The sequence below is a fragment of the Pristiophorus japonicus genome, chromosome 10 (genome assembly GCF_044704955.1).
Source record: "Pristiophorus japonicus isolate sPriJap1 chromosome 10, sPriJap1.hap1, whole genome shotgun sequence".
Classification (NCBI taxonomy): Eukaryota; Metazoa; Chordata; class Chondrichthyes; family Pristiophoridae; genus Pristiophorus; species Pristiophorus japonicus.
Genome location: NC_091986.1, coordinates 59,980,665 through 60,005,573, shown reverse-complemented (window position 1 = coordinate 60,005,573; position 24,909 = coordinate 59,980,665). Strand labels below are relative to the sequence as shown.

Below are 24,909 nucleotides of genomic sequence, written 5' to 3'. Positions count from 1 at the left end.
TGATATGCCTTCCACCTACCCAGCTTCATTCCCTAAAACAAGTCCAGAACTGCCCCCTCTCTTGTGGAGTTTGCTATGTACTGACTAACAAAGTTCTCCTGAATGCATTTTAAGAATTCTGCACACTCTATCCCAGTTAATGTTTGGGTAGTTGAGGTCCTTACTATTACTACCCTATTGTTTTTGCTCATATTTTTTCTTCTATCTCCCTCTGACTTTTGGGGGGTCTATAGTACACTCCCAGCTGTGTGATTGCCCCTTTTTTGTTCTTCAGTTCAACCCATATGGCCTCATTTGATGATCCTTCTAATGTATCGTGCCTCCTCACAGCTGTAAATATTTTTAACCAATAGTTCCTTTATCATCTCCCTCTCTATCTCATCTGAAAATGCTGTAATCAGGAATGTTGAGCTGCCATTCCTGCCCTTTCAGCCATGAAAGTACTATTTACAATCTATATTAACGACTTGGAAGAAAGGACTAAGTGTAACGTAGCCAAGTTTGCTGACGATACAAAGATGGGAAGAAAAGCAATGTGTGAGGAAGACACAAAAAATCTGCAAAAGGATATAGACAGGCTAAGTGAGTGGGCAAAAATTTGGCAGATGGAATATAATGTTGGAAAGTGTGAGGTCATGCACTGTGACAGAAAAAAATCAAAGTGCAAATTATTATTTAAATGCAGAAAGATTGGAAAATGCTGCATTACAGCGGGACCTGGGGGTACTTGTGCATGAAACAAAAGGATAGTATACAGATACAGCAAGTGATCAGGAAGGCCAATGGTATCTTGGCCTTTATTGCAAAGGGGATGGAGTATAAAAGCAGTGAAATCTTGCTACAGCTATATAAGTTATTGGTGAGGCCACACCTGGAATACTGCATGCAGTTTTGGTTTCTATATTTATGAAAGGATATACTTGCTTTAGAGGCAGTTCAGAGAAGGTTCACTAGGTTGATTCTGGGGATGAGTGGGTTGACTTATGAAGAAAGGTTGAGTAGGTTGGGCCTCTACTCATTGGAATTCAGAAGAATGAGAGGTGATCTTATTGAAACCTATAAGATTATGAGGGGGCTTGACAAGGTGGATGCAGAGAGGATGTTTCCACTGATGGGGGAGACTAGAACTAGAGGGCATGATCTTAGAATAAGAGGCTGCCCATTTAAAACAGTGACGAGGAGAAATTTCTTCTGAAATTTAATCTGTAGAATTCGCTGCCTCAGAGCTGTGGAAGCTGGGACATTGAATAAATTTAAGACAGAAATAGACAGTTTCTTAAACGATAAGGGGATAAGGGGTTATGGGGTGCGGGCGGGGAAGTGGAGCTGAGTCCATGATCAGATCAGCCATGATCTTATTGAATGGCAGGCTCGAGGGGCCGTATGGCCTACTCCTGCTCCTATTTCTTATGTTATGTTCGGCACCAGCTTAAATCTATTGAAACGTTAAACAAGTGTTGGAAAGCTCCAAGAATGCGTACTAGCAAGGATGGGGATTGTTCATGCCATTTAACATCGTATTCAGCTGTGTGAGGTTAAGATAGCCCATAGGCTGGAGCATGGCAGTTGAAAATGGCAGTGCTGGCACCAAATCAGTGCAACACACTGATTAACATCATCATCTACCAGCTCTGTATGTTGCCGGTGGGCATTAGGTGTGTGCGTGTGCAAACCCCTTTACCATGGAAAGTGCACATGTGCATCCTGGATGCTTTTTTCCACTTTTCTGGATAAACTAATTCCTTAAGTGGTCTCTCGGATGTTATGATCTCCCCAGTGGCTTTCTTTAATTGACAGTTCAATCTGCAGAAGTCCAGATGTTGTCCTTTTTAACAGATTCTCTTTCAGACACTATTGGACATGAGATGAATATGTCACCATTATTTTTACTGACATGTGGTTTGGGTAGGGTTGTATAGTGACCAGGCAGAGCATGCTTGCTGCCCACCTGTTCTTGGCAGCAGGAGGCTTGAACCATTTAGAGGCCAAGGCCTCAATTCCCATTCTACTGGTGAGTGGCAACAAACGAGCTTTCCGGTTCTGAGAGGGCAGGAAATCGGCCAGCTCTCATGCTGAGCCACCCAATAGAGGAAGCCTGGGGATGTGGGGAGGTGATCCTGGGGATGGGGGGAGATGTGAGCCTCCGGTGGCTGGCAAAGGCCCAGATTTTTTTGATGGATACAGGAGGAGCATTGCACCTCACCCCAAAAAATGATGGCCCTGAAATTGTGGTCAGAGGCTTCACGCGGGCAGATGCCTCTGACCACAAAAATATTTACGAATGTGCCTGGTGATCCAAGAGGCCTCCATGCACAGCCCAGTGCAGAGGCCCACATATTCCAGGAGCATATGTGCAGTCTGGGATCATGTGGGCCGGACCAACCAATGAAATTGGCGTATTCCCATTCACAGTAATGGTGAGTTCCATTTGTACGGAGATCACCATTTCTATGAATGGGGTGCCCCAAAATCACAAAATTTAAATAAGAAAAACACTTTACATATTTAAAATTAATTGAAATTGAATTTAATTAAATGTTTTAGATAAAAACATTTTGATCTTTTTAATAGTGGTAAAAATAAACTTGCTTTAATGGACAGCATTTTTAATATAAAAATTATAAGAAAAATAAAATGTTATCATCTTTTAAAACTCTTACGCTTTTACCAGATGGGGCAAGAGTTGGGCAAATAGCCCAAATCTCTGCCTGCAAAGGCCCTTCTCCTGGGGATACGTTGAAACTGTCAAAAGAAATTTTGATAGTTCGCATGTGCTGGATTTTGTCGCATGGGCATCGCCCGCTGAGAACACTTACGGGGTCTCTATGGGTTTGTGCGCACAGCGTACGCACCCATACAGACTGATTTTTGGCCCTATGTATACTTTCACTTGGTTTGTGAGTGGCATCCTTGAACCTGGAGTTGGCAATCGGGCTCCTGTGTACTTTTGTAAGACCTTAATTTGCATAATTTTTGTACGGCTGGGCCTGATTCATGCAGGGGTTGGGCCACCCAAGTAAAAGTTCTGGACAAAATTTTAGGGCTGTTACCAGTCCATTCCTATTCAGCAGATTGAGTTAAAATTGTCCCTAAGGTTTCAAGCTACCTTAGCAAACATTTTCTGGGACAAGAAGAAACACATGGGACTCAGTTATAATGAAAATTCTACTTTCACGGTCACTCACTATGTATTTGAATACAATGACACTTGATTTAATGACATAGCGACTCTCCTAAAATAGAAAATGTGAGTGTTCATTTATTACTGTTTCTCCCATAAACAACAATGGAACCATCTAATAAATCAGCAGAAACCTGCTTCGACTCAATACACATAATTCGTGTCTCTGCACCGGCCAAATTAATTACAATGCTAATAAAATTTGATTGCTTAGACAAGAGTATCCATGTTTGAAAGAGATCAGCACTTATCTACTGTTCGTTTTTCCTTTTCACTAAAATTTCTGCACCATGAAATTCTTACCCTAATTTACTTTTCTGTTCCAGTGCTTGAATCATAATTTGTCTTCTCTTTGCAAACGTTGTTCAAGATATGATTTCTCTGTCTGGCTGTTATTCAATTTCTGACATCAAATAAAACTCATGAGATGAAGAGCGTTCTTCAGAACACGTAAGAATGTAGGTGCAGATTGTTAAGTCAGTGTGGCATCTGGAATGATATGCTTAAATTGTAGAATGCCATCTTATCACAAGATGAGATTGAACACAATGAGCTTTAAATTTGCCTTTGGCTCGATGACATCACCACCCCACTTTGGGGTGACTGGAACGAGAACGGTTGGTTGCCAGGAGTCTTGGGAGGAGAGAAAGAAACAGAGCAGGAAGAAGTGCAGGACTAGGGTGAACAGGGACTAGGAGGCAGGGGATTGGGGCTCTGGTTGGGGGGTGAAGAGAGTGACACTGAAAGGGGGGTTAGAAGAGAGGGTGACTGGGGAATGGTTGGTCATGAGGAGTGTCCACTCTCTCTGATAGATGCAAAAGATCCTATGGAACTATTCAATAAAGAGAAAAGGAGTTCTCCCATTGTCCTGGATAACAATTACCCTTCAACCAGCACCAATGATACAAGTTAACTAGTCATTCATCTCATTGATGTTTATGGGATTTTGCAATGTGTAAATTAGCTGCTGCATTAGCCTTCATAACAACTACCCTTCATTGGCTCTGAAGCACTTTGTGACACCTTGAGTACATGAAAGGTGTTCTATAAACACCAGTTATTTCTTACTCTACTGCCCAATCTATGCCCTCTGATCTGAGGAGGGCCAAGGCTGCAGGATCAGGAAGTTGAGGCAGGAGGGTCGGAAATGCCTAGTTTGCCTCATTAGCATGCTATTGGTGGGTCTTTACCTGATGCAGGCACAGGCCCTGCTCCATTCCCCAACCCACCCCACAACCAGGGCAATATAAAGGAGGTGTAGACCTGGCTTAATTGGAATCCATCCCCTTTGTTATGGCCATTTTTCCCCTTTATAATTATTCTAAAGCTGTATAAAACACTGGTTAGGATCCTGCTTGAGTATTGCAGCTAATTCTGGGCACCAAACTTTAGGAAGGATGGTAAGGCCTTGGAGACAGTGCAGAGGAGATTTACTACAATGATACTTCAGTCAGATAGAGAGACAAGAGAAACTGGGTTTGTTCTCTTTAGAGCAGAGAAGGTTAAAAGGAGAACCAGAGGTAACATGAGGGAAAAAAAATAACACAGCGAGTTGTTATGATCTGGAATGCATTGCCTGAAAGGGTGATGGAAGTAGAATCAATAATAACTTTCAAAAGGGAATTGAATAGAAACTTGAAGGGGAAATATTTACAGGGAAATGGGGAAAGAAAAGGGGAGTGGGACTAATTGGATAGCTGTTTCAAAGAGCCAGCACAGACATGATAGGCTGAAGGGTGAGGAAAATCATCTCACAATTTATCAAGCCTCGCCCTTTATTCTTGAAACTCAGAAAAATAATTTAGATTGCACATTATTTGTATTGAACAATCCTTTGCTTGAATATCAAATATTTAAATCGAGTGCCTTACCTTTTTCATCAACAGTAAGGATCATTGACACTTTTAGGCTTCCATTTGGAAAGGTGACTAACGAACACATGTATGTTCCAGAGGCAGACACTTGTACATTCATGATATGAATGCTTCCTATTCCACTGAGAGTTGGTGACTGTGATTCAAACGCAACAGATTCCATAAAGCGACGGATGCCTAAGATATGATTAGCAAGTATGACGACGCCTGAGTGATCATCGGTTTCTTTACTCCATTGAATCTGCACAACTGAAGTACTTTCTTCTCTTGCCAGGATGCATTTTAAAGTGATATTCTCACCAGGTGATGCAGTAACCTCTCGATCATGCTCAATGCTGAGTCCTTGCAAAACTGAAAAAAACAGAAGATATAAAATAACATAGGTACAGAATCATCGAAACTGCAATAATCAAGAACTAAACAGTATAGGTTTCTTTATGATTGGGTTGAAACATCACAAACTTTTAGTCACAGAGAAAAAATCTAATAGTCACTTGCAATCACAATGAAAAAAGAGTCTGTAACTCTGAAAGCTACTAATGTTTCCTATGGTCCAATGTATCCTCCTGCCCTGATCTGACTGACAATGCTGAAACAAAGATACCATTACATCAAACCATTTGCAGATAAATTACCTGTTACCTGCCATTAATCTGAAAAAAAATGTTTTCCTGAATTGAGGACTTAAATGGAGAAAAAATAATCCAACAATTGTATGCTGATGCATTGACACAAGAGGGAATTTTAGCTCCCTCCGCCTGGTGGAAATCACCTTCTCCAGGGCAATTAGGGATGCATAATAAATGCTGGCGTTGCTGGCAACACCCATGTTCCATGAATTAATAAAAAAAAATGTAATTAAATAAATTAAATAAATAAAACAAGGTTTTATAGGGATGGCAGTGCAGGAGCTGTGCCATGACTGCAGCATGTAGGACTTTGTGGAATTGTGCATTGTGATCCCGGACAACTGCATCTGCAGTAAACATCTGCATCTCGAGGAACTTCAGTTCAGAGTTGTTGAGTTGGAGTCCAAGGTGCAGAAATTGCGAGGCATCAGGAAGGGTGAGAGTTACCGGGACAGTTTGATCCAGGAGGCATCTAAGTTCAGGTAATGGTACAGATTTGGTTAGTGGCCATGGACAGAAGGATGTGACTGCGAGTCAGGTAGATAAGTAAACCTTAGGAGCCTCGGCCTTTGCCCTTATCCAACAGGTATTAGGTTCTTGCTGCCTGTGTGGATGAGGGCAAAGTCTACAGGGTTGATGAGCAAACTGAAGACGGCACTGTGGTACAGGAGGTCATTCAAGTGGGAGGAGTGAAAAATAATGCCCTAGTGATAGGTTAAAAGTATATTCAGGGGGCTAGATATTGTTCTCTGCAGCTGTGACCAGGAGTTCCGAAGGTTGTGGACATCCCTTGCAGCTGGAGAAGAACTTGGAGTGGGAGTGGGAGGTTCGGAATGAGGTCCTGCTGGGAGAGTTTGAGGAACTAGGGTCAAAATTAAAATGCAGAACCTCACAGGTAATAATCTCTCGAGTGTTACCTGAGCTACGCGCAAATTGGCATATGGACAAACAGATTATAAGGGTGGCTCAAAGAGTGATGTGGGAGGCAGGGGTTTAAAAATATGGGACCAGTACTGAGGAACGAGGGAGCTGTTCCACTGGGGTGGGCTCCATTTAAACCATGCTGGGACCAGTGTCCTAGTGATTTGAATATCTAGAGAGGGCTTTAAACTAATGAAGGGGGTGGTGGAAGGATTCAGGAAGGGGAAAATTCAAAAGCAGTAAGAGCAATGTCAAAGTTGTAGAGCAGAGAAGTGATTTGGGTAAAGATAAGCAGAATCGGTCAGGAAGGGACAGAAAGCTTAACAAAGATAATAGGGCATTAGTAACTAAGGTGACATCAGGGGAAAAGAGAAAAAATTAATATATCTGAATGCGTGAAACATTTGCAACAAAATAGATGAATAAATAACAGATAGAAATAAATGGGTTTGATCTTATCGCATTTCAGAGACATGGTTGCAGAGTGACCAAGGTTGGGAACTAAATATTCCATGATACTTGAATTTTAAGAGACAGGCATAATGGAAAAGGATGGGGAGGTAGCCATGAAAATATAAAATAGGATAAAGACAGTGAAGAAAAAACAACTGAGCTCAGAAAATCAAGATGTAGAATTACTATGGGTGGAGCTAAGAAACAACAAGGGGCAGAAAACACTGGTGAGAGGAGTTCATAGGCCCCCTAACAGTGGTTGAAGTGTCGGGCAGCGCACAGATCAGGAAATTAGAGGTGCATGTAACAAGGGTAACAAAGTAATCATGGGGGACTTTAATCTTCATGCATACTGGGCAAACCAAATTTGCAGTAATAGTGTGGAGGATGAAGTCATGGAATGTATCCAAGATAGTTTTGTAAATCAGCATGTCAAGGAACCAACTGGGGAAATGATTATTTTAGTTCTAGTATTGTGCATTGAGAAAGGTTTAATTAATAACTTTCTAGTAAAGGAGATTCTGGGGAAAGGTGATAATAATATGATGGAATATTATATTGAGTTTGCGAGTGATTTATTTAAGTCCGAAATTAGGGTCTTAAATCTGAACAAAGTGAACTACGTAGGTATGAGAGGGAAGTTGGCTAAGGTAGTTTGGGAAACCAGATTAATAGATATGTTGGTGGATAAGCAAATGGCAAATATTTAAATAATTAATTCATAATTCGCAAGGAATAGACATTCCCTTAAGGAATAAAAACCCCACAGGAAAAGTGGTTCAACCTTGGCTAACAAGATAATATTAGATTAAAGGAAGTGGCTTATAATGTTGCCAGAAAGAGTAGTAAGACACGAAAAACATTCCGGAAATAGTAGGGAACCAAGGGTGCAGCAAGAATGAGGAACTTTAAGCACTTAATATTAGTAAAAAAATAATACTGGAGAAATTAATCGTGACAGATTAGGTATTATCTGAATGGTGACAGATTAGGAAAAGGGGAGGTGCAACGAGACCTGGGTGTCATGGTACATCAGTCATTGAAGGTTGACATGCAGGTACAGCAGGCGGTTAAGAAAGCAAATGGCATGTTGGCCTTCATAGCGAGGGGATTTGAGTACAGGGGCAGGGAGGTGTTGCTACAGTTGTACAGGGCCTTGGTGAAGCCACACCTGGAGTATTGTGTACAGTTTTGGTCTCCTAACTTGAGGAAGGACATTCTGCTATTGAGGGAGTGCAGCGAAGGTTCACCAGACTGATTCCCGGGATGGCGGGACTGACCTATCAAGAAAGACTGGATCAACTGGGCTTGTATTCACTGGAGTTCAGAAGAATGAGAGGGGACCTTATAGAAACGTTTAAAATTCTGATGGGTTTAGACAGGTTAGATGCAGGAAGAATGTTCCCAATGTTGGGGAAGTCCAGAACCAGGGGTCACAGTCTAAGGATAAGGGGTAAGCCATTTAGGACCGAGATGAGGAGAAACTTCTTCACCCAGAGAGTGGTGAACCTGTGGAATTCTCTACCACAGAAAGTTGTTGAGGCCAATTCACTAAATATATTCAAAAAGGAGTTAGATGTAGTCCTTACTACTAGGCGGATCAAGGGGTATGGCGAGAAAGCAGGAATGGGGTACTGAAGTTGCATGTTCAGCCATGAACTCATTGAATGGCGGTGCAAGCTAGAAGGGCCGAATGGCTTACTCCTGCACCTATTTTCTATGTTTCTATGTTTCTATGACTAAAAGTTGACCTAATGGCCTTCATCCTAGGGTTTTAAAAATGGTAGCTATAGAGAGAGGAATGCTTTGGTTCTGATCTTCCAGAATTCCATAGATTCCAGAATAGACCCTGTGGATTGGAAGGGAGCAAATGTAACCCCATTATTCAGGAAAGGAGGGAGAGAGAAAACAGAGAACTATATGCCAGTTAGCCTGAGAGCAGAGAAAGTGCTCCGTGCCCTGATTGGGGCAATAACCTCTGGGCCCGTAACTTTTATCGCCCGGCCCGGAGATCCAGCCCCCTGACACAGAGTTGAGCTTTATGCCTCTCATGGAAGCTCAGCGCTGTCTCTGGCGCTCTTCTTTCTTTGAGGCACGCTCCCGGGGTGGTAGCGCAGCATTGGGTCCAGCGCTACGCGGATGCTCTGCATAGTGCTGATGCGCTACCAATGCACTTCCCCTTCCATTAAAGTGGAGGGCCGCTGCGCATTCTGCAGGACCTTTGGTGTCCGCCACTGGGACACCAGGGACGTGTGAGACTGGGCCAGCAGCCAAGCACCCTAGACGGAGTGTCAGACGGCACGATGGTGGCCTGGTCCATGCTAGGGCCACCATAGTCGGTCGACCCAAGAGTTGGCCAACCAACGAAGATGGCAGCCCACAAAGCTGGCGTTGAGATCTGCCCATTGCAGGGGTCGCCACATATGGTGATGACGTCATCAGCGGATGTGCTGCGTCCCAGGGTGCTAACCACGGGGCACAGTGCTGCCGGGACAGTGCCTCCCAAACCTCCAGGGCCATTTCCCGTGACGTGGTAGAGCCCCTCTCCTCTGGGCGAAAACTTCCTTGCCGAGCGGGAGTGCCCCTCCCTGCCAGAGGCGCTCACGCGGCGCAAGAAAGGGGCAATTTCACCACCTAAGAATATAAGAATTAGGGGCAGGAGTAAAACATAAGGCCCTTCAATCCTGCTCCACCATTCACTAAAATCATGGCTGATCTTTGACCTCAACTCCACTTTCCCACACTATCCCCATATCCCTTGACTCCTCATGAGTCCAAAAATCTAGCGATCTCAGCCTTGAATATACTCAATGACTCAGCTTCCACAGGGTAGAGAATTCCAAAGATTCCAAAGCCCCTTTGAGTAAAAGAAATTCCTCCTCATCTCAATCTTAAATGGCCAACCCCTTATCCTGAGGCCATGCCCCCAAGTTGTAGACTCTCCAGCCAGGGGAAAAAGCCTCTCAGAATTTACCGTGTCAATCCCCCTCAGAATCTTATATGCTTCAATGAGATCACCTTTCATTCTTCTAAACTTCAGAGAGGATAGACCCAATCTACTCAATCTCTCCTCATTGGACAACTGACATTCCAGGGATCAATCTAGTGCACTACCTCTAAGGCATGTATGTGCTTTCTCAGAAAAAGAGAACAAAACTGTGCACGGTACTCCAGGTGTGGTCTTACCCAAGTCCTGTACAATTGTAGGTAGTCTTCCTTACTCTTATACGCTAAACTCCTTGTAATAAAGGCCAACATGCCATTTGCCTTCCTAATTGCTTGCTGTACCTGCCTGCTAACTTTCTGTGTTTCTTGTACGAAGGCACCTAAATCTCTCTGAACACCAACATTTAACAGATTCTCACCATTTAAAAAATATTCTGTTTTTCTATTCTTCCTACCAAAGTGAATATCCTCACATTGTACTCTATCTACCATCTTATTGCCCACTCACTTAACTAGTCTACATGTGCGGGAAGTGTGTCCACCTCCGGCTACTGACGGTCCGCGTTGCGGAGTTGGAGCTGAAGGTGGATTCACTCTGGAGCATCCACGATGCTGAGAATGACGTGAGTATCACGTGTAGCGAGTTGGTCTTACCGCAGGAGAAGGGTCCACAGCCAGCGAGGGAATGGAAGACCAGCAGGAAGAGTAGTGCAAGGAAGGTAGTGCAGGGGTCCCCTGTGGTCATCCCACTGCAAAACAGATACACTGCTTTGAGTGCTGTTGAGGGGGATGACTCATCAGGAGTGGGCAGCAGCAGCCAAGTTCATGGCACCGTGGCTGGCTCTGTTGCACAGGAGGGCAGGAAAAAGAGTGGGTGAGCGATAGTGATAGGGGATTCAATTGTAAGGGGAATAGATAGGCGTTTCTGCGGCCGCAACCGAGACTCCAGGATGGTATGTTGCCTCCCTGGTGCAAGGGTCAAGGATGTCTCGGAGCGGGTGCAGGACATTCTAAAAAGGGAGGGAGAACAGCCAGTTGTCGTGGTGCACGTTGGTACCAATGACATAGGTAAAAAAAGGGATGAGTTCCTACGAAATGAATTTAAGGAGCTAGGAGCTAAATTAAAAAGTAGGACCTCAAAAGTAGTAATCTCGGGATTGCTACCAGTGCCACGTGCTAGTCAGAGTAGGAATCGCAGGATAGCTCAGATGAATATGTGGCTTGAGCAATGGTGCAGCAGGGAGGGATTCAAATTCCTGGGGCATTGGAACCGATTCTGGGGGAGGTGGGACCAGTACAATCCGGACGGTCTGCACCTGGGCAGAATTGGAACCAATGTCCTCGGGGGAGTGTTTGCTAGTGCTGTTGGGGAGGAGTTAAACTAATATGGCAGGGGGATGGGAACCAATGCAGGGAGATAGAGGGAAACAAAAAGGAGGCAAAAACAAAAGACAGAAAGGAGATGAGGAAAAGTGGAGGGCAGAGAAACCCAAGGCAAAGAACAAAAAGGGCCATTGTACAGCAAAATTCTAAAAGGACAGAGGGTGTTAAAAAAACAAGCCTAAAGGCTTTGTGTCTTAATGCAAGGAGTATCCGCAATAAGGTGGATGAATTAACTGTCCAAATAGATGTTAACAAATATGATGTGATTGGGATTACGGAGATGTGGCTCCAGGATGAGCAGGGCTGGGAACTCAACATCCAGGGGTATTCAACATTCAGCAAGGATAGAATAAAAGGAAAAGGAGGTGGGGTAGCATTGCTGGTTAAGGAGGAGATTAAGGCAATAGTTAGGAAGGACATTAGCTTGGATGATGTGGAATCTATATGGGTAGAGCTGCAGAACACCAAAGGGCAAAAAACGTTAGTGGGAGTTGTGTACAGACCTCCAAACAGTAGTAGTGATGTTGGGGAGGGCATCAAACAGGAAATTAGGGGTGCGTGCAATAAAGGTGCAGCAGTTATAATGGGTGACTTTAATATGCACATAGATTAGGCTAACCAAACTGGAAGCAATACGGTGGAGGAGGATTTTCTGGAGTGCATAAGGGATGGTTTTTTAGACCAATATGTCGAGGAACCAACTAGGGGTGGGGCCATCTTAGACTGGGTGTTATGTAATGAGAGAGGATTAATTAGCAATCTCGTTGTGCGAGGCCCCTTGGGGAAAGTGACCATAATATGGTGGAATTCTGCATTGGGATGGAGAATGAAACAGTTAATTCAGAGACCATGGTCCAGAACTTAAAGAAGGCTAACTTTGAAGGTATGAGGCGTGAATTGGCTGGGATGGATTGGCGAATGATACTTAAGGGGTTGACTGTGGATGGGCAATGGCAGACATTTAGAGACCGCATGGATGAACTACAACAATTGTACATTCCTGTCTGGCATAGAAATAAAAAAGGGAAGGTGGCTCAACCGTGGCTATCAAGGGAAATCAGGGATAGTATTAAAGCCAAGGAAGTGGCATACAAATTGGCCAGAAATAGCAGCGAACCTGGGGACTGGGAGAAATTTAGAACTCAGCAGAGGAGGACAAAGGGTTTGATTAGGGCAGGGAAAATGGAGTATGAGAAGAAGCTTGCAGGGAACATTAAGACGGATTGCAAAAGTTTCTATAGGTATGTAAAGAGAAAAAGGTTAGTAAAGACAAACGTAGGTCCCCTGCAATCAGAATCAGGGGAAGTCATAACGGGGAACAAAGAAATGGCAGACCAATTGAACAAGTACTTTGGTTCGGTATTCACGAAGGAGGACACGAACAACCTTCCGGTTATAAAAGGGGTCGGGGGGTCTAGTAAGGAGGAGGAACTGAGGGAAATCCTTATTAGCCGGGAAATTGTGTTGGGGAAATTGATGGGATTGAAGGCCGATAAATCCCTAGGGCCTGATGGACTGCATCCCAGAGTACTTAAGGAGGTGGCCTTGGAAATAGTGGATGCGTTGACAGTCATTTTCCAACATTCCATTGACTCTGGATCAGTTCCTATGGAGTGGAGGGTAGCCAATGTAACCCCACTTTTTAAAAAAGGAGGGAGAGAGAAAACAGGGAATTATAGACCGGTCAGCCTGACATCGGTAGTGGGTAAAATGATGGAATCAATTATTAAGGATGTCATAGCAGTGCATTTGGAAAGAGGTGACATGATAGGTCCAAGTCAGCATGGATTTGTGAAAGGGAAATCATGCTTGACAAATCTTCTGGAATTTTTTGAGGATGTTTCCAGTAGAGTGGATAAGGGAGAACCAGTTGATGTGGTATATTTGGACTTTCAGAAGGCGTTCGACAAGGTCCCACACAAGAGATTGATGTGCAAAGTTAGAGCACATGGGATTGGGGGCAGTGTACTGACATGGATTGAGAACTGGTTATCAGACAGGAAGCAAAGAGTAGGAGTAAATGGGTACTTTTCAGAATGGCAGGCAGTGACTAGTGGGGTACCGCAAGGTTCTGTGCTGGGGCCCCAGCTATTTACACTGTACATTAATGATTTAGATGAGGGGATTAAATGTAGTATCTCCAAATTTGCGGATGACACTAAGTTGGGTGGCAGTGTGAGCTGCGAGGAGGATGCTGTGAGGCTGCAGAGCGACTTGGATAGGTTAGGTGAGTGGGCAAATGCATGGCAGATGAAGTATAATGTGGATAAATGTGAGGTTATCCACTTTGGTGGTAAAAAGAGAGAGACAGACTATTATCTGAATGGTGACAGATTAGGAAAAGGGGAGGTGCAAAGAGACCTGGGTGTCATGGTACATCAGTCATTGAAGGTTGGCATGCAGGTGCAGCAGGCGGTTAAGAAAGCAAATGGCATGTTGGCCTTCATAGCAAGGGGATTTGAGTACAGGGGCAGGGAGGTGTTGCTACATGTGTACAGAAAAGTACCCATTTACTCCAACTGTTTGCTTCCTGTCTGCCAACCAGTTCTCAATCCACGTCAGCACACTACCCCCAATCCCATGTGCTTTAACTTTGCACATTAATCTCTTGTGTAGGACCTTGTCGAATGCCTTCTGAAAGTCCAAATACACCACATCAACTGGTTCTCCCTTGTCCACTCTACTGGAAACATCCTCAAAAAACTCCAGAAGATTTGTCAAGCATGATTTCCCTTTCACAAGTGCATGCTGACTTGGACCTATCATGTCACCTTTCCAAATGCGCTGCTATGACATCCTTAATAATTGATTCCATCATTTTACCCACGACCGATGTCAGGCTGACCGGTCTATAATTCCCTGTTTTCTCTCTCCCTCCTTTTTTTAAAAGTGGGGTTACTTTGACTACCCTCCACTCCATAGGAATTGATCCAGAGTCAATGGAATGTTGGAAAATGACTGTCAATGCATCCGCTATTTCCAAGGCCACCTCCTTAAGTACTCTGGGATGCAGACCATCAGGTCCTGGGGATTTATAGGCCTTCAATCCCATCAATTTCCCCAACACAATTTCCCGACTAATAAGGATTTCCCTCAGTTCCTCCTTCTTACTCGACCCTCTGACCCCTTTTATATCTGGAAGGTTGTTTGTGTCTCCTTAGTGAATACCAAACCAAAGTACTTGTTCAATTGGTCTGCCATTACTTTGTTCCCAGTTATGACTTTCCCTGATTCTGACTGCAGGGGACCTACATTTGTCTTTACTAACCTTTTTCTCTTTACATATCTATAGAAGCTTGCAGTCCGTCTTAATGTTCCCTGCAAGTATCCTCTCGTACTCTATTTTCCCTGCCGTAATCAAACCCTTTGTCCTCCTCTGCTGAGTTCTAAAGTTCTCCCAGTCCCCGGGTTCACTGCTATTTCTGGCCAATTTGTATGCCACTCCCTTGGCTTTACGACTATCCCTGATTTCCCTTGATAGCCACGTTGAGCTACCTTCCCTTTTTTATTTTTACACCAGACAGGGATGTACAATTGTTGTAGTTCATCCATGCAATCTCTAAATGTCTGCCATTGCCCATCCACAGTCAACCCCTTAAGTATCATTTGCCAATCTATCCTAGCCAATTCACCGTATTGCTTCCAGTTTGGTTAGCCCAATTTATATGCATATTAAATTCACTCATGATAACTGCTGCACCTTTATTGCATGCACCCCTAATTTCCTGTTTGATGCCCTCCCCAACATCACTACTAATGTTTGGAGGTCTGTACACAACTCCCACTAACGTTTTTTGCCCTTTGGTGTTCTGCAGCTCTACCCATATAGATTCCACATCATCCAAGCTAATGTCCTTCCTAACTGTGCATTAATCTCTTCTTTAACCAGCAATGATACCCCACCTCCTTTTCCTTTTATTCTATCCTTCCTGAATGTTGAATGCCCTTGGATGTTGAGTTCCCAGCCCTGATCATCCTGGAGCCACGTCTCTGTAATCCCAATCACATCATATCTGTTAACATCTATTTGCACAGTTAATTCATCCACCTTATTGCGGATACTCCTTGCATTAAGACACAAAGCCGACAGGCTTGTTTTTTTAACACCCTTTGTCCTTTTAGAATTATGATGTAGTGTGGCCCTTTTTGTTTCTTGCCTTTGTTTACTCAGCCTTCCACTATTGCTTTTTACCTTTCTACCATCCGTTTCTGACTCCATATTTTTTCGCCCTGTCTCGCTGCATAAGTTCCCATCCCCCTGCCATATCAGTTTAAACACTCCCGAACTGCATTAGCAAATGTTACCCCGAGGACATCAGTTCCAGTCCTGCCCAAGTGCAGACCGTCCCTTTTGTACAGGTCCCACTTCCCCCAGAACTGGTTCCAATGTCCCAGGAATTTGAATCCCTCCCTCTTGCACCACTGTTCAAGCCACATATTTATTCTAACTATCCTGCTCCCTCTACTCTGATTAGCACATGGCACTTGTATCCAGAGATTACTGCCTTTGAGGTCCTACTTTTTAATTTAACTCCTAGCTCCCTAAATTCAGCTTGTAGGACCTCTTCCCACTTTTTATCTATATTGTTGGTACCTACATATACCACAACAACTGGCTGTTCACCCTCCCTCTCCAGAATGCTCTGCAGCCGCTCCGAGACATCCTTGACCCTTGCACCAGGGAGGCAACATAGCATCCTGGAGTCTCGGTTGCGGCCACAGAAACTCCTATCTATTCCCCTTACAATAGAGTCCCCTATCACTATAGCTCTCCCACTCTTTTCCCTGCCCTTCTGTGCAGTAGAGCCACCCATGGTTCCATGAACCTGGCTGCTGATCAATAAGATCATGGCTGATCATTCACCTCAGTACCCCTTTCCTGCTTTCTCTCCATACCCCTTGATCCCTTTAGCCGTACGGACCATATCTAACTCCTTCTTGAATATATCCAATGAACTGGCATCAACAACAATCTGCGGTAGGAAATTCAACAGGTTAACAACTCTCTGAGTGAAGAAGTTTCTCCTCATCTCAGTCCTAACTGGCTTACCCCTTATCTTTAGACTCTGTCCTCTGGTTCTGGAACATCAGGAACATTCTTCCTACATCTAACCTGTCCAGTCCCATCAGAATTTTATATGTTTCTATGAGGTCCCCTCTCATCCTTCTAAACTCCAGTGAATACAGGCCCAGTCGATCCAGTTTCTCCTCATATATGTCAGTCCTGCCATCCCGGGAGTCAGTCTGGTGAACCTCCGCTGCATTCCCTCAAAAGCAAGAACGTCCTTCCTCAGAATAGGGGACCAAAACTGAACACAATATTCCAAGTGAGGCCTCACCAAGGCTCTGTGCAACTGCAGTAAGACCTTCCTGCTCCTGTACTCAAATCCCCAAGCTATGAAGGCCAACATACCATTTGCCTTCTTCACCGCCTGCTGTACCTGTATGCCAACTTTCAATGACTGATGTACCATGACATCCAGGTCTCGTTGCACCTCCCCTTTCCTAATCTGCCGCCATTCAGATAATATTCTGTCTTCATGTTTTTGCCACCAAAGTGGATATCCTCACATTTATCCACATTATACTGCATCTGCCATGCATTGGCCCACTCAGCTAACCTATCCAAGTCACCCTGCAGCCTCTTAGCATCCTCCTCACAGCTCACACCGCCACCCACCTTGGTATCATCTGCAAACTTGCAGATATTACACTCAATTCCTTCATCCAAATCATTAATGTATATTGTAAATAGCTGGGGTCCCAGCACTGAACCCTGCGGCACCCCACTAGTCACTGCCTGCCAATCTGAAAAGGACCCGTTTATCCCGAATCTGCTTCCTGTCTGCCAACCAGTTCTCTATCCACATCAGTACATTACCCCCAATACCATGTGCTTTAATTTTGCATACCAATCTCTTGTGTGGGACCTTGTCAAAAGCCTTTTTAAAGTCCAAATATACCACATCCACTGGTTCTCCCTTGTCCAATCTACTAGTTACAGCCTCAAAAAATTCCAGATGATTTGTCAAGCATGATTTCCCTTTCATAAATCCATGCTGACTTGGACCGATCGTGTCACTGCTTTCCAAATGCGCTGCTATTTCATCTTTAATAATTGATTCCAACATTTTCCTCATACTGATGTCAGGCTTACCAGTCTATAATTCACTGTTTTCTCCCTCCCTCCTTTTTTAAAAAGTAGTGTTACATTAGCTACCCTCCAGTCCATAGGAACTGATACAGAGTCAAAAGACTGTTGGAAAATGGTCACGAATGCATCCACTATTTCTCGAGCCACTTCCTTAAGTACTCTGGGATGCAGACTATCAGGCCCCGGGGATTTATCGGCCTTCAATCCCATCAATTTCCCTAACACAATTTACCACCTAATAAGGATTTCCTTCAGCTCCTCTTTCTCACTAGACCCTCAGTCCCCTTGTACTTCCGGAAGGTTATTTGTCTTCCTTTGTGAAGACAGAACCAAAGTATTTGTTCAACTGGTCTGCCATTTCTTTGTTTCTCATTATAAATTCACCTGAATCTGACTGCAAGGGACCTATGTTTGTCTTCACTAATCTTTTTCTCTTCACATATCTATAGAAGCTTTTGCAGTCAGTTTTTATGTTCCCGACAAGCTTCCTCTCATACTCTATTTCCCTCCTCCTAATTAAATCCTTTGTCCTCCTCTGCTGAATTCTAAATTTCTCCCAGTCCTCAGGTTTGCTGCTTTTTCTAGCCAATTTATGTGCCTCTTACTTGGATTTAACACTATCCTTAATTTCCCCTGTAAGCCATGGTTGAGCCAACTTCCCCGTTTTATTTTTACTCCAGACAGGGGTGTACAATTGTTGAAGTTCATCCATGTGATCTTTAAATGTTTGCCATTGCCTATCCACCGTCAACCCTTTAAGTATCGTTTGCCAGTCTATTCTAGCCAATTCACGCCTCATACCATTGAAGTTACCTTTCCTTAAGTTCAGGACCCTAGTCTCTGAATTAACTGTGTCACCTCCTTTCTCATTACCCAGTCTAGGATGGCCAGCCCTCTAGTTGGTTCCTTGACATATTGGTCTAGAAAACCATCCCTGATACACTCCAGGAAATCCTCCTCCAACGTATTGCTACCAGTTTGGTTTGCCCAATCTATATTTAGATTAAAGTCGCCCATGATAACTACTGTACCTTTATTGCACGCATCCCTAATTTTGATGCTGTCCCCAACCTCACTACTACTGTTTGTTGATCTGTACATAACTCCCACTAGCGTTTACTGTCCTTTGGTATTCCGCAGCTCCACCTATACAGATTCCACATCATCCAAGCCAATGTCCTTCCTTACTTTTGCGTTAATTTCCTCTTTAATCAGCAATTCTACCCCATCTCCTTTTCCTTTCTTTCTATCCTTCCTGAATGTTGAATACCCCTGGATGTTGAGTTCCCAGTCTTGGTCATCCTGGAGCCATGTCTCCATGATGCAAATTATGTCATATTACCCCCAACCCCATGAGCTTTTATCTTGTGCAGCAACCTCTTATGTGTCACCTTATCGAATGCCTTCTGGAAATCCACATACACCACATCCACTGATGACCACAGTGGAACCAGTGTCTGATGACCACAGTGCAGCCAGTGTCTGATGACTGCAGTCCAACCAGTGTCTGGTGACCACAGTGGAACCAACATGCCATTCAGCCCCTTGAGCCTGTTCTGTCATTCAATTAGATCCTGGCTGAACTCCATTTACCGCCTTATTTTCATAACCTTTCATACCCTTGACTAACAAAGATCTATCAATCTTAGACATGAAATTTTCAATTGACCTAGCCTGAACAGCTTTTGGGGGAATTGTGTTCCACTATCCTTTATGTGAATAAGTGTTTCCTGAAATCATCTCTGAACTGCCTCGCTCTAATTTTAAGGTTATGGGATTTGCCCACCAGAGGAAATAATTTCTCTCTATCTATCTTATCAATTCCTTTAATCACCTCAAACAACTCAATTAGATCACTCTGCATTCTGCACCTCCTGCAATACCTATATATCCTTCCTGAGATGCGGTGCAGAGCTCAAATCTGACTGCATTACTCTAAATGGGGTTTAACAATAACAACAACAACTAAAATTTTTATTTATATTGTGCCTTTAACATAGTGAAACGCCCTAAGGCGCTTCACAGGTGTATTATGAGAGAAAAAATTTGACACCGAGCTACATAAGGAGAAATTCGGGCAGGTGACCAAAAGCTTGGTCAAAGACATAAGTTTTAAGGAATGTCTTGAAGAAGGAAAGATAAGACCATCTCTGACCACTTCCTCGTATCACTCTCCACGCACATCCTCCCTCCATCTGCCCCCCCAACGCTCTCTCCTTCTGTGACCGTCCCTGGAAAAAACTCTCCCAATTCTCTTACAACTGCACTTAAGAACTCCCAACTTTCTAACCTATGGCCCTCTATTCACCATGACATTTGTGCAGCTACTGATCTGCTCATTCACACCCTCACCACCACCTTTGATGCCCTAGTCCCTGTTAAAACATCCTCCCTATCTCTCATCCTGGCCATTCCCCCTGCTACTGCCCTCATCTTCACTCCCTTAAGTCAAAGGGATGCAGACTTGAACGGATATGGCGGACAACTGGTTTAGCCATTCACCGCCAGATGTGCCTGGACCACTTAAATCATTATAGGGACCTGCTCTCATCTGCCAAAATTGCTCACTATTCCAGAATCATGGAATGTAAAGATACACCCAGGCTTCTATTTACCATTGCTAATCATCTTTTTAAACCCCTCTCCTCAGTTTCCACCCTCACCTCCGACAATAAGTGTTCATAGCTCATGGACTTCATTGTCTCTGAGATTGAGACAATCCGTTCGGCCACCTTTGCTTCTTCCCTTCCTTCCCCTAGTCCAGCAATTCCCCCTTCCCCAGCCCTGACCTCACATCTTTCTCCAGTTTTTCCCTGATCTCCCTTCATGACCTTTCCCACCTCATTCTGTCCATGAGACTTGCTTCCTGCTCCCTTGACCCTCTTCCCACCAAACTGCTGACCACCTAACTTCCTTTTCTGGCTCCCATTGTAGCTGACATTGTTAAAGGTTCTCTCTCCTCGGGTACTGTCCTCTATCTCAAATCTGCTGTCATCAACCCTCTCCTCAAATAACCAACCCTCGATCTCTCCATCTTTGCAAACTACCACCCCATCTTCAACCTCCATTTCCTCTCCAAAGTCCTTGAACGTGTTGTTGCCTCCCAAATCCGTGCCCAACCTTCCTGCAATTCCATGTTTGAATCCCTCCAATCCGATTTCTGTGCCTGCCACAATACCAAAATAGCTCTCATCAAAGTCACAATTGACATCCTTTGTTACTGTGACACAGGCAAACTATCTCTCCTTGTCTTTCTTGACTTGTTTGCAGCCTTTGACACGGTTGACCACTCTATCCTTCTCCAGCGCCTCTCCATTGTTGTCCAGCTAGGTGGAACTGCACTTGACTGGTTCCATTCTTACCTATCTAACCAGAGCCAGAGAATCACCTGCAATGGCTTCTCTTCCCGCCCCCGCATCGTTACCTCTGGTGTCCCCCAAGGAGCTATCCTTGGTCCCCTCTTATTTCTCATCTACGTGTTGCCCTTTGGTGACATCATCCGAAAACACAGCGTCAGTTTCCACATGTATGCTGATGACACCCAGCTCTACCTCACTCCCACTTCTCGCGACCCCTCCACGGTCTCTAAATTGTCAGACTTCTTGTCTGACAGCAGAAGTCTTCTCCAATTGAATTTTGGGAAGACCGAAGCCATTGTTTTCGGTCCCCACCACAAACTCCATTCCCTTGGCACTCTGCCCAACTTCTATCTGAGGCTGAACCAGACTGTTTGCAACATTGGTGTTATATTTGGCCCTAAAATGAGCTTACGACCACATATCTACAACATAACTAAGATCGCCTATTTTCACCTCGATAACATCGCCCATCTCCGCCCTTGCCTCTGTTCATCCGCTGCTGAAGCCCTCATTCATGTCTTTGTTACCTCAAGACTTCACTATTCCAATGCACTCCTGGCTGGCCTCCCATATTCTACCCTGCGTAAACTAGAGGTGATCCAAAACTCGGCTGCCCATGTCCTAACATGCACCAAGTCCCGCTCACCCATCATACCCCTGTGCTCGCTGACCTACATTGGTTTCTGGTTAAGCAATGCCTCGATTTCAACATTCCCATCCTTATTTTCAAATTTCTCCATGACCTTGCCACTCCCTCTCTCTGTAATCTCCTCCAGCCCTATAGCCCCTGAGATGCCAGCGCTCCTGTAATTTTGCACTCTTGAGCATCCCTAATTATAATCACTCAACCATTGGTGGCTGTGCCTTCTGTTGCCTAGGCCTTAAACTCTGGAATTCCCTGTCTAAAGCTCTCTGCCTCTCTACCTCTCTTTCCTCCTTCAAGACAGGACATTACAGGAAAGATGCGATTGCACTGGAAAGATTGCAGAGGGGATTTACAAGAATGTTGCCTGGACTGGAGAATTTTGGCTATGAAGAAAGATTGGAGATGCTGGGTCTGTTTTCTTTTAAACAAATGAAGCTGAGGGGAGACCTGATTGAGATGTATAAAATTATGAGAGGCCTGGATAGATTGGATAGGAAGGACCTGTTTCCCTTGGCAGAGAGGTCAACAACCAGGGGGCATAAATTTAAAATAATTTTGGGGGGGTTTAGAGGAGATATGAGGGAAAATGTCTTCGCCAAGAGGGTGGTGGGGGCCTGAACTCGCTGCCTGAAAGGGTGGTAGAGGCAGAAACGCTCACCACATTTAAAAAATACTTGGATGTGCACTTAAAGTGCCATCACCTACAGGGCTATGGACCAAGAGTTGGAAAGTGGGATTAGGCTGGATAGATCTTGGTCGTCCATCACGAACACGATGGGCTGAAATGGCCTCCTTCCGTGCTGTAAATTTCTATGATTCTATGAAGACGCTCCTTAAAACCTATCTCTTTTACCAAACTTTTGATCACCTGCCCTAATTTCTCCTTATGCGGCTCGGTGTCAAATTTTTAAACTCATAATACTCCTGTGAAGTGTCTTGGGATGTTTCACTACATTAAAGGCATTACATAAATACAAGTTGTTGTTGTTGTTGTTGTTGGTAGAGAGGTAGAGAAGTTTAGGCAATGGTGGAGTGAAGAAAATCAGGGATGTGCAAGAGGTCAAAACTGAAGGAGTGCAGAGATCTTGGTGATTTGTAGGGCTGGTGGAGGTTACAGAGATAGGGAGGTGCAAAGTCATGGAGGGATTTGAAAACAGGATTAGAATTTTTAAATTGAGATATTGCTGGACCGTGATCTAATGTAGTTCAGCAAACATAGGGGGGCGATGGTTGAACGGGACTTGGTGCAAGTTAGGATATGGGCAGTGAGTTTTGGATATGCTCAAGTTTATGGTGGGTGCAAGGTGGGAGGCCCGCTAGGGGCATGTACATAATGGTGACGGGTACATACTGGAGACTGGCACACACTGAGGGTGGATGTATAGAGGAGATAGCTATACGGTGATGACTGGTATATATAGGGGACATGTACACAGTAGGGTCTCATGCACACTGGGGTGTGATACATACTGAGATCTGGTACACACTGCGATTGGTTCATTCTGGAACCTGGTACGTACTGACATCTGGTATATGCTGGAGGCTGGTGTACACTGTGAGATTTCCTCCCTTGAGTCCTTGTTTTGAAATCATAAACACAAGTACAAAAAATATTTTTAAAATGTTGTTATTGCCAGTGACAGGAAGAAATTTCCTCAGATGCACTTACAAATTTGATTTGAATAGCGACTAAAGAAGAGCTTCCAGCGCTCCGATAGAATTCTTTATTATTGCTCTTATTTTAATTCAGTGCACTGTTAGTTTACTGCCATTGATCCATTGTAATGGTTTGAATTTGAAATAGTGCACTTATTGCAAAACATTATGTGAATTATAAAGAGGCATTTGACCTCCTTCAGGACTCTACCAATGATAAGCTGGTGACCACAGTTTCCTGCTAAAACTTTGAGGTGACTGCTGCTGACGGTGTCTGCTGCATATGTTCAGGACATCAGTGTCTTGACCACATCCTGAATCAGATAGTGATCACAGAACACGGATGCAGCAGCTCATTGGAAACTGTCTGTGGCTCACATTGACAGATCCTGCCCTGTGATAGGGAACATATTTTTCATATAAATTTAAATTAAGGTGCTCACAGTTACCAGTATAATTACATAGTATCAAACCTCTATCTGAAAGCATATTTCCCATGGCTGCTCAGCTCTCTTACTGCCTCTGAATTACAACTCTGAGCATTTGCTTTGATATTGTTCTTACAGATCAGAATGAATGGTAGATATAAGCAATACTTTCAGAGGAATTTATTCTGTAAAGAAATATACCAACATAATTGATGACATATCATTCATTTCTGTATATTTTCTATTTAGGAGGCCCATACTAAGTTTGTAGGCACAATTTGGTGATTCTGAAGCTCTGCATTGATTACATACAATAGATTTTCATTACAATCAGTTATATATTCACAAAGAATACCTGCTATGTTATCTTTATAGTAAAGCTTTGTGTGCAATGTGTGGGTTTATATTCTGCCTGGGTTGAAGGTCACACACTGCCACAAGCAGAAAAAATATTGTCTGTTCCATTACCCTCTGTAAAGCACAAAAACACTTCCTTTATTCCTCAATCTTTGTAACTTTGCTATACAATCCAATAACCTTGTTAAAATACATACACTCTGCCTGTATCTCATCTTATTTTTGCTCTGGCTAAAACTAACAGTCAATGCATCAGTAGACAATGCCTCAGCTTCTCTACTTGAAAACAACTGAAATATCTTGAAAAACAATTAGGAGTGAACATTTTGCCTTAGCTCATAACACATGGAAGGAACACATTAAGATCTGATTATACAGAATTGTGGCTTTAAAATAGTCATTCCACTTTAAGTAGATGACAGCTAATAATTATCTCTGCTGGGTCCAATGGATCATTTTGTTTTTAACAATCATTACTTAAGTACTCAGTTTCAGCTACACAAGAATGACAGCTACAGGATGAGAGATATATTGGGTTTAAAGCTTGAAGTGATACCAATTCAACCAGATTTTGATCAGTTTGTTGTGACCTAACCTGTAGTGCATCCCTATAAAGACACACTGACCTCTGCACATTTATGTTCCTGCTTTCATTCTGTCTATAATATATTAAAAATCTTACATCTGCATACACTCCTTGTTAACTTTGTCCATTATAAGGTCCTATGTCAAGATTTGTAATGGAGACTTATGTATGAATAAAGAGTCTGACTGGATACTATGAGCTCAAAGTAATATGTGACCTTAGTCTTTTATTGCAGGTCTCCAGAGTGCCTCTCCAGCCTATGAGGCCTCCTTAAGTACCTGTGCTCCCAAGGGATTGTGGGATCCCTTGGAACTACAGGGGATGAGCCCTCTGGTG

The 24,909-nt window shown here is 43.7% G+C and overlaps 1 protein-coding gene across 1 annotated transcript in view; it reads right to left on the bottom strand.

Moving 5' to 3' along the window:
- Positions 1-24,909, bottom strand: part of LOC139274592 (T-cell surface protein tactile-like) — a 172,333-nt gene that overhangs the window by 107,424 nt on the left and 40,000 nt on the right. Inside the window, exon 3 of the mRNA XM_070891272.1 lies at positions 5,053-5,406. Coding sequence (XP_070747373.1) covers positions 5,053-5,406 — 354 coding nt within the window. The remainder of the gene's footprint in view (positions 1-5,052; positions 5,407-24,909) is intronic.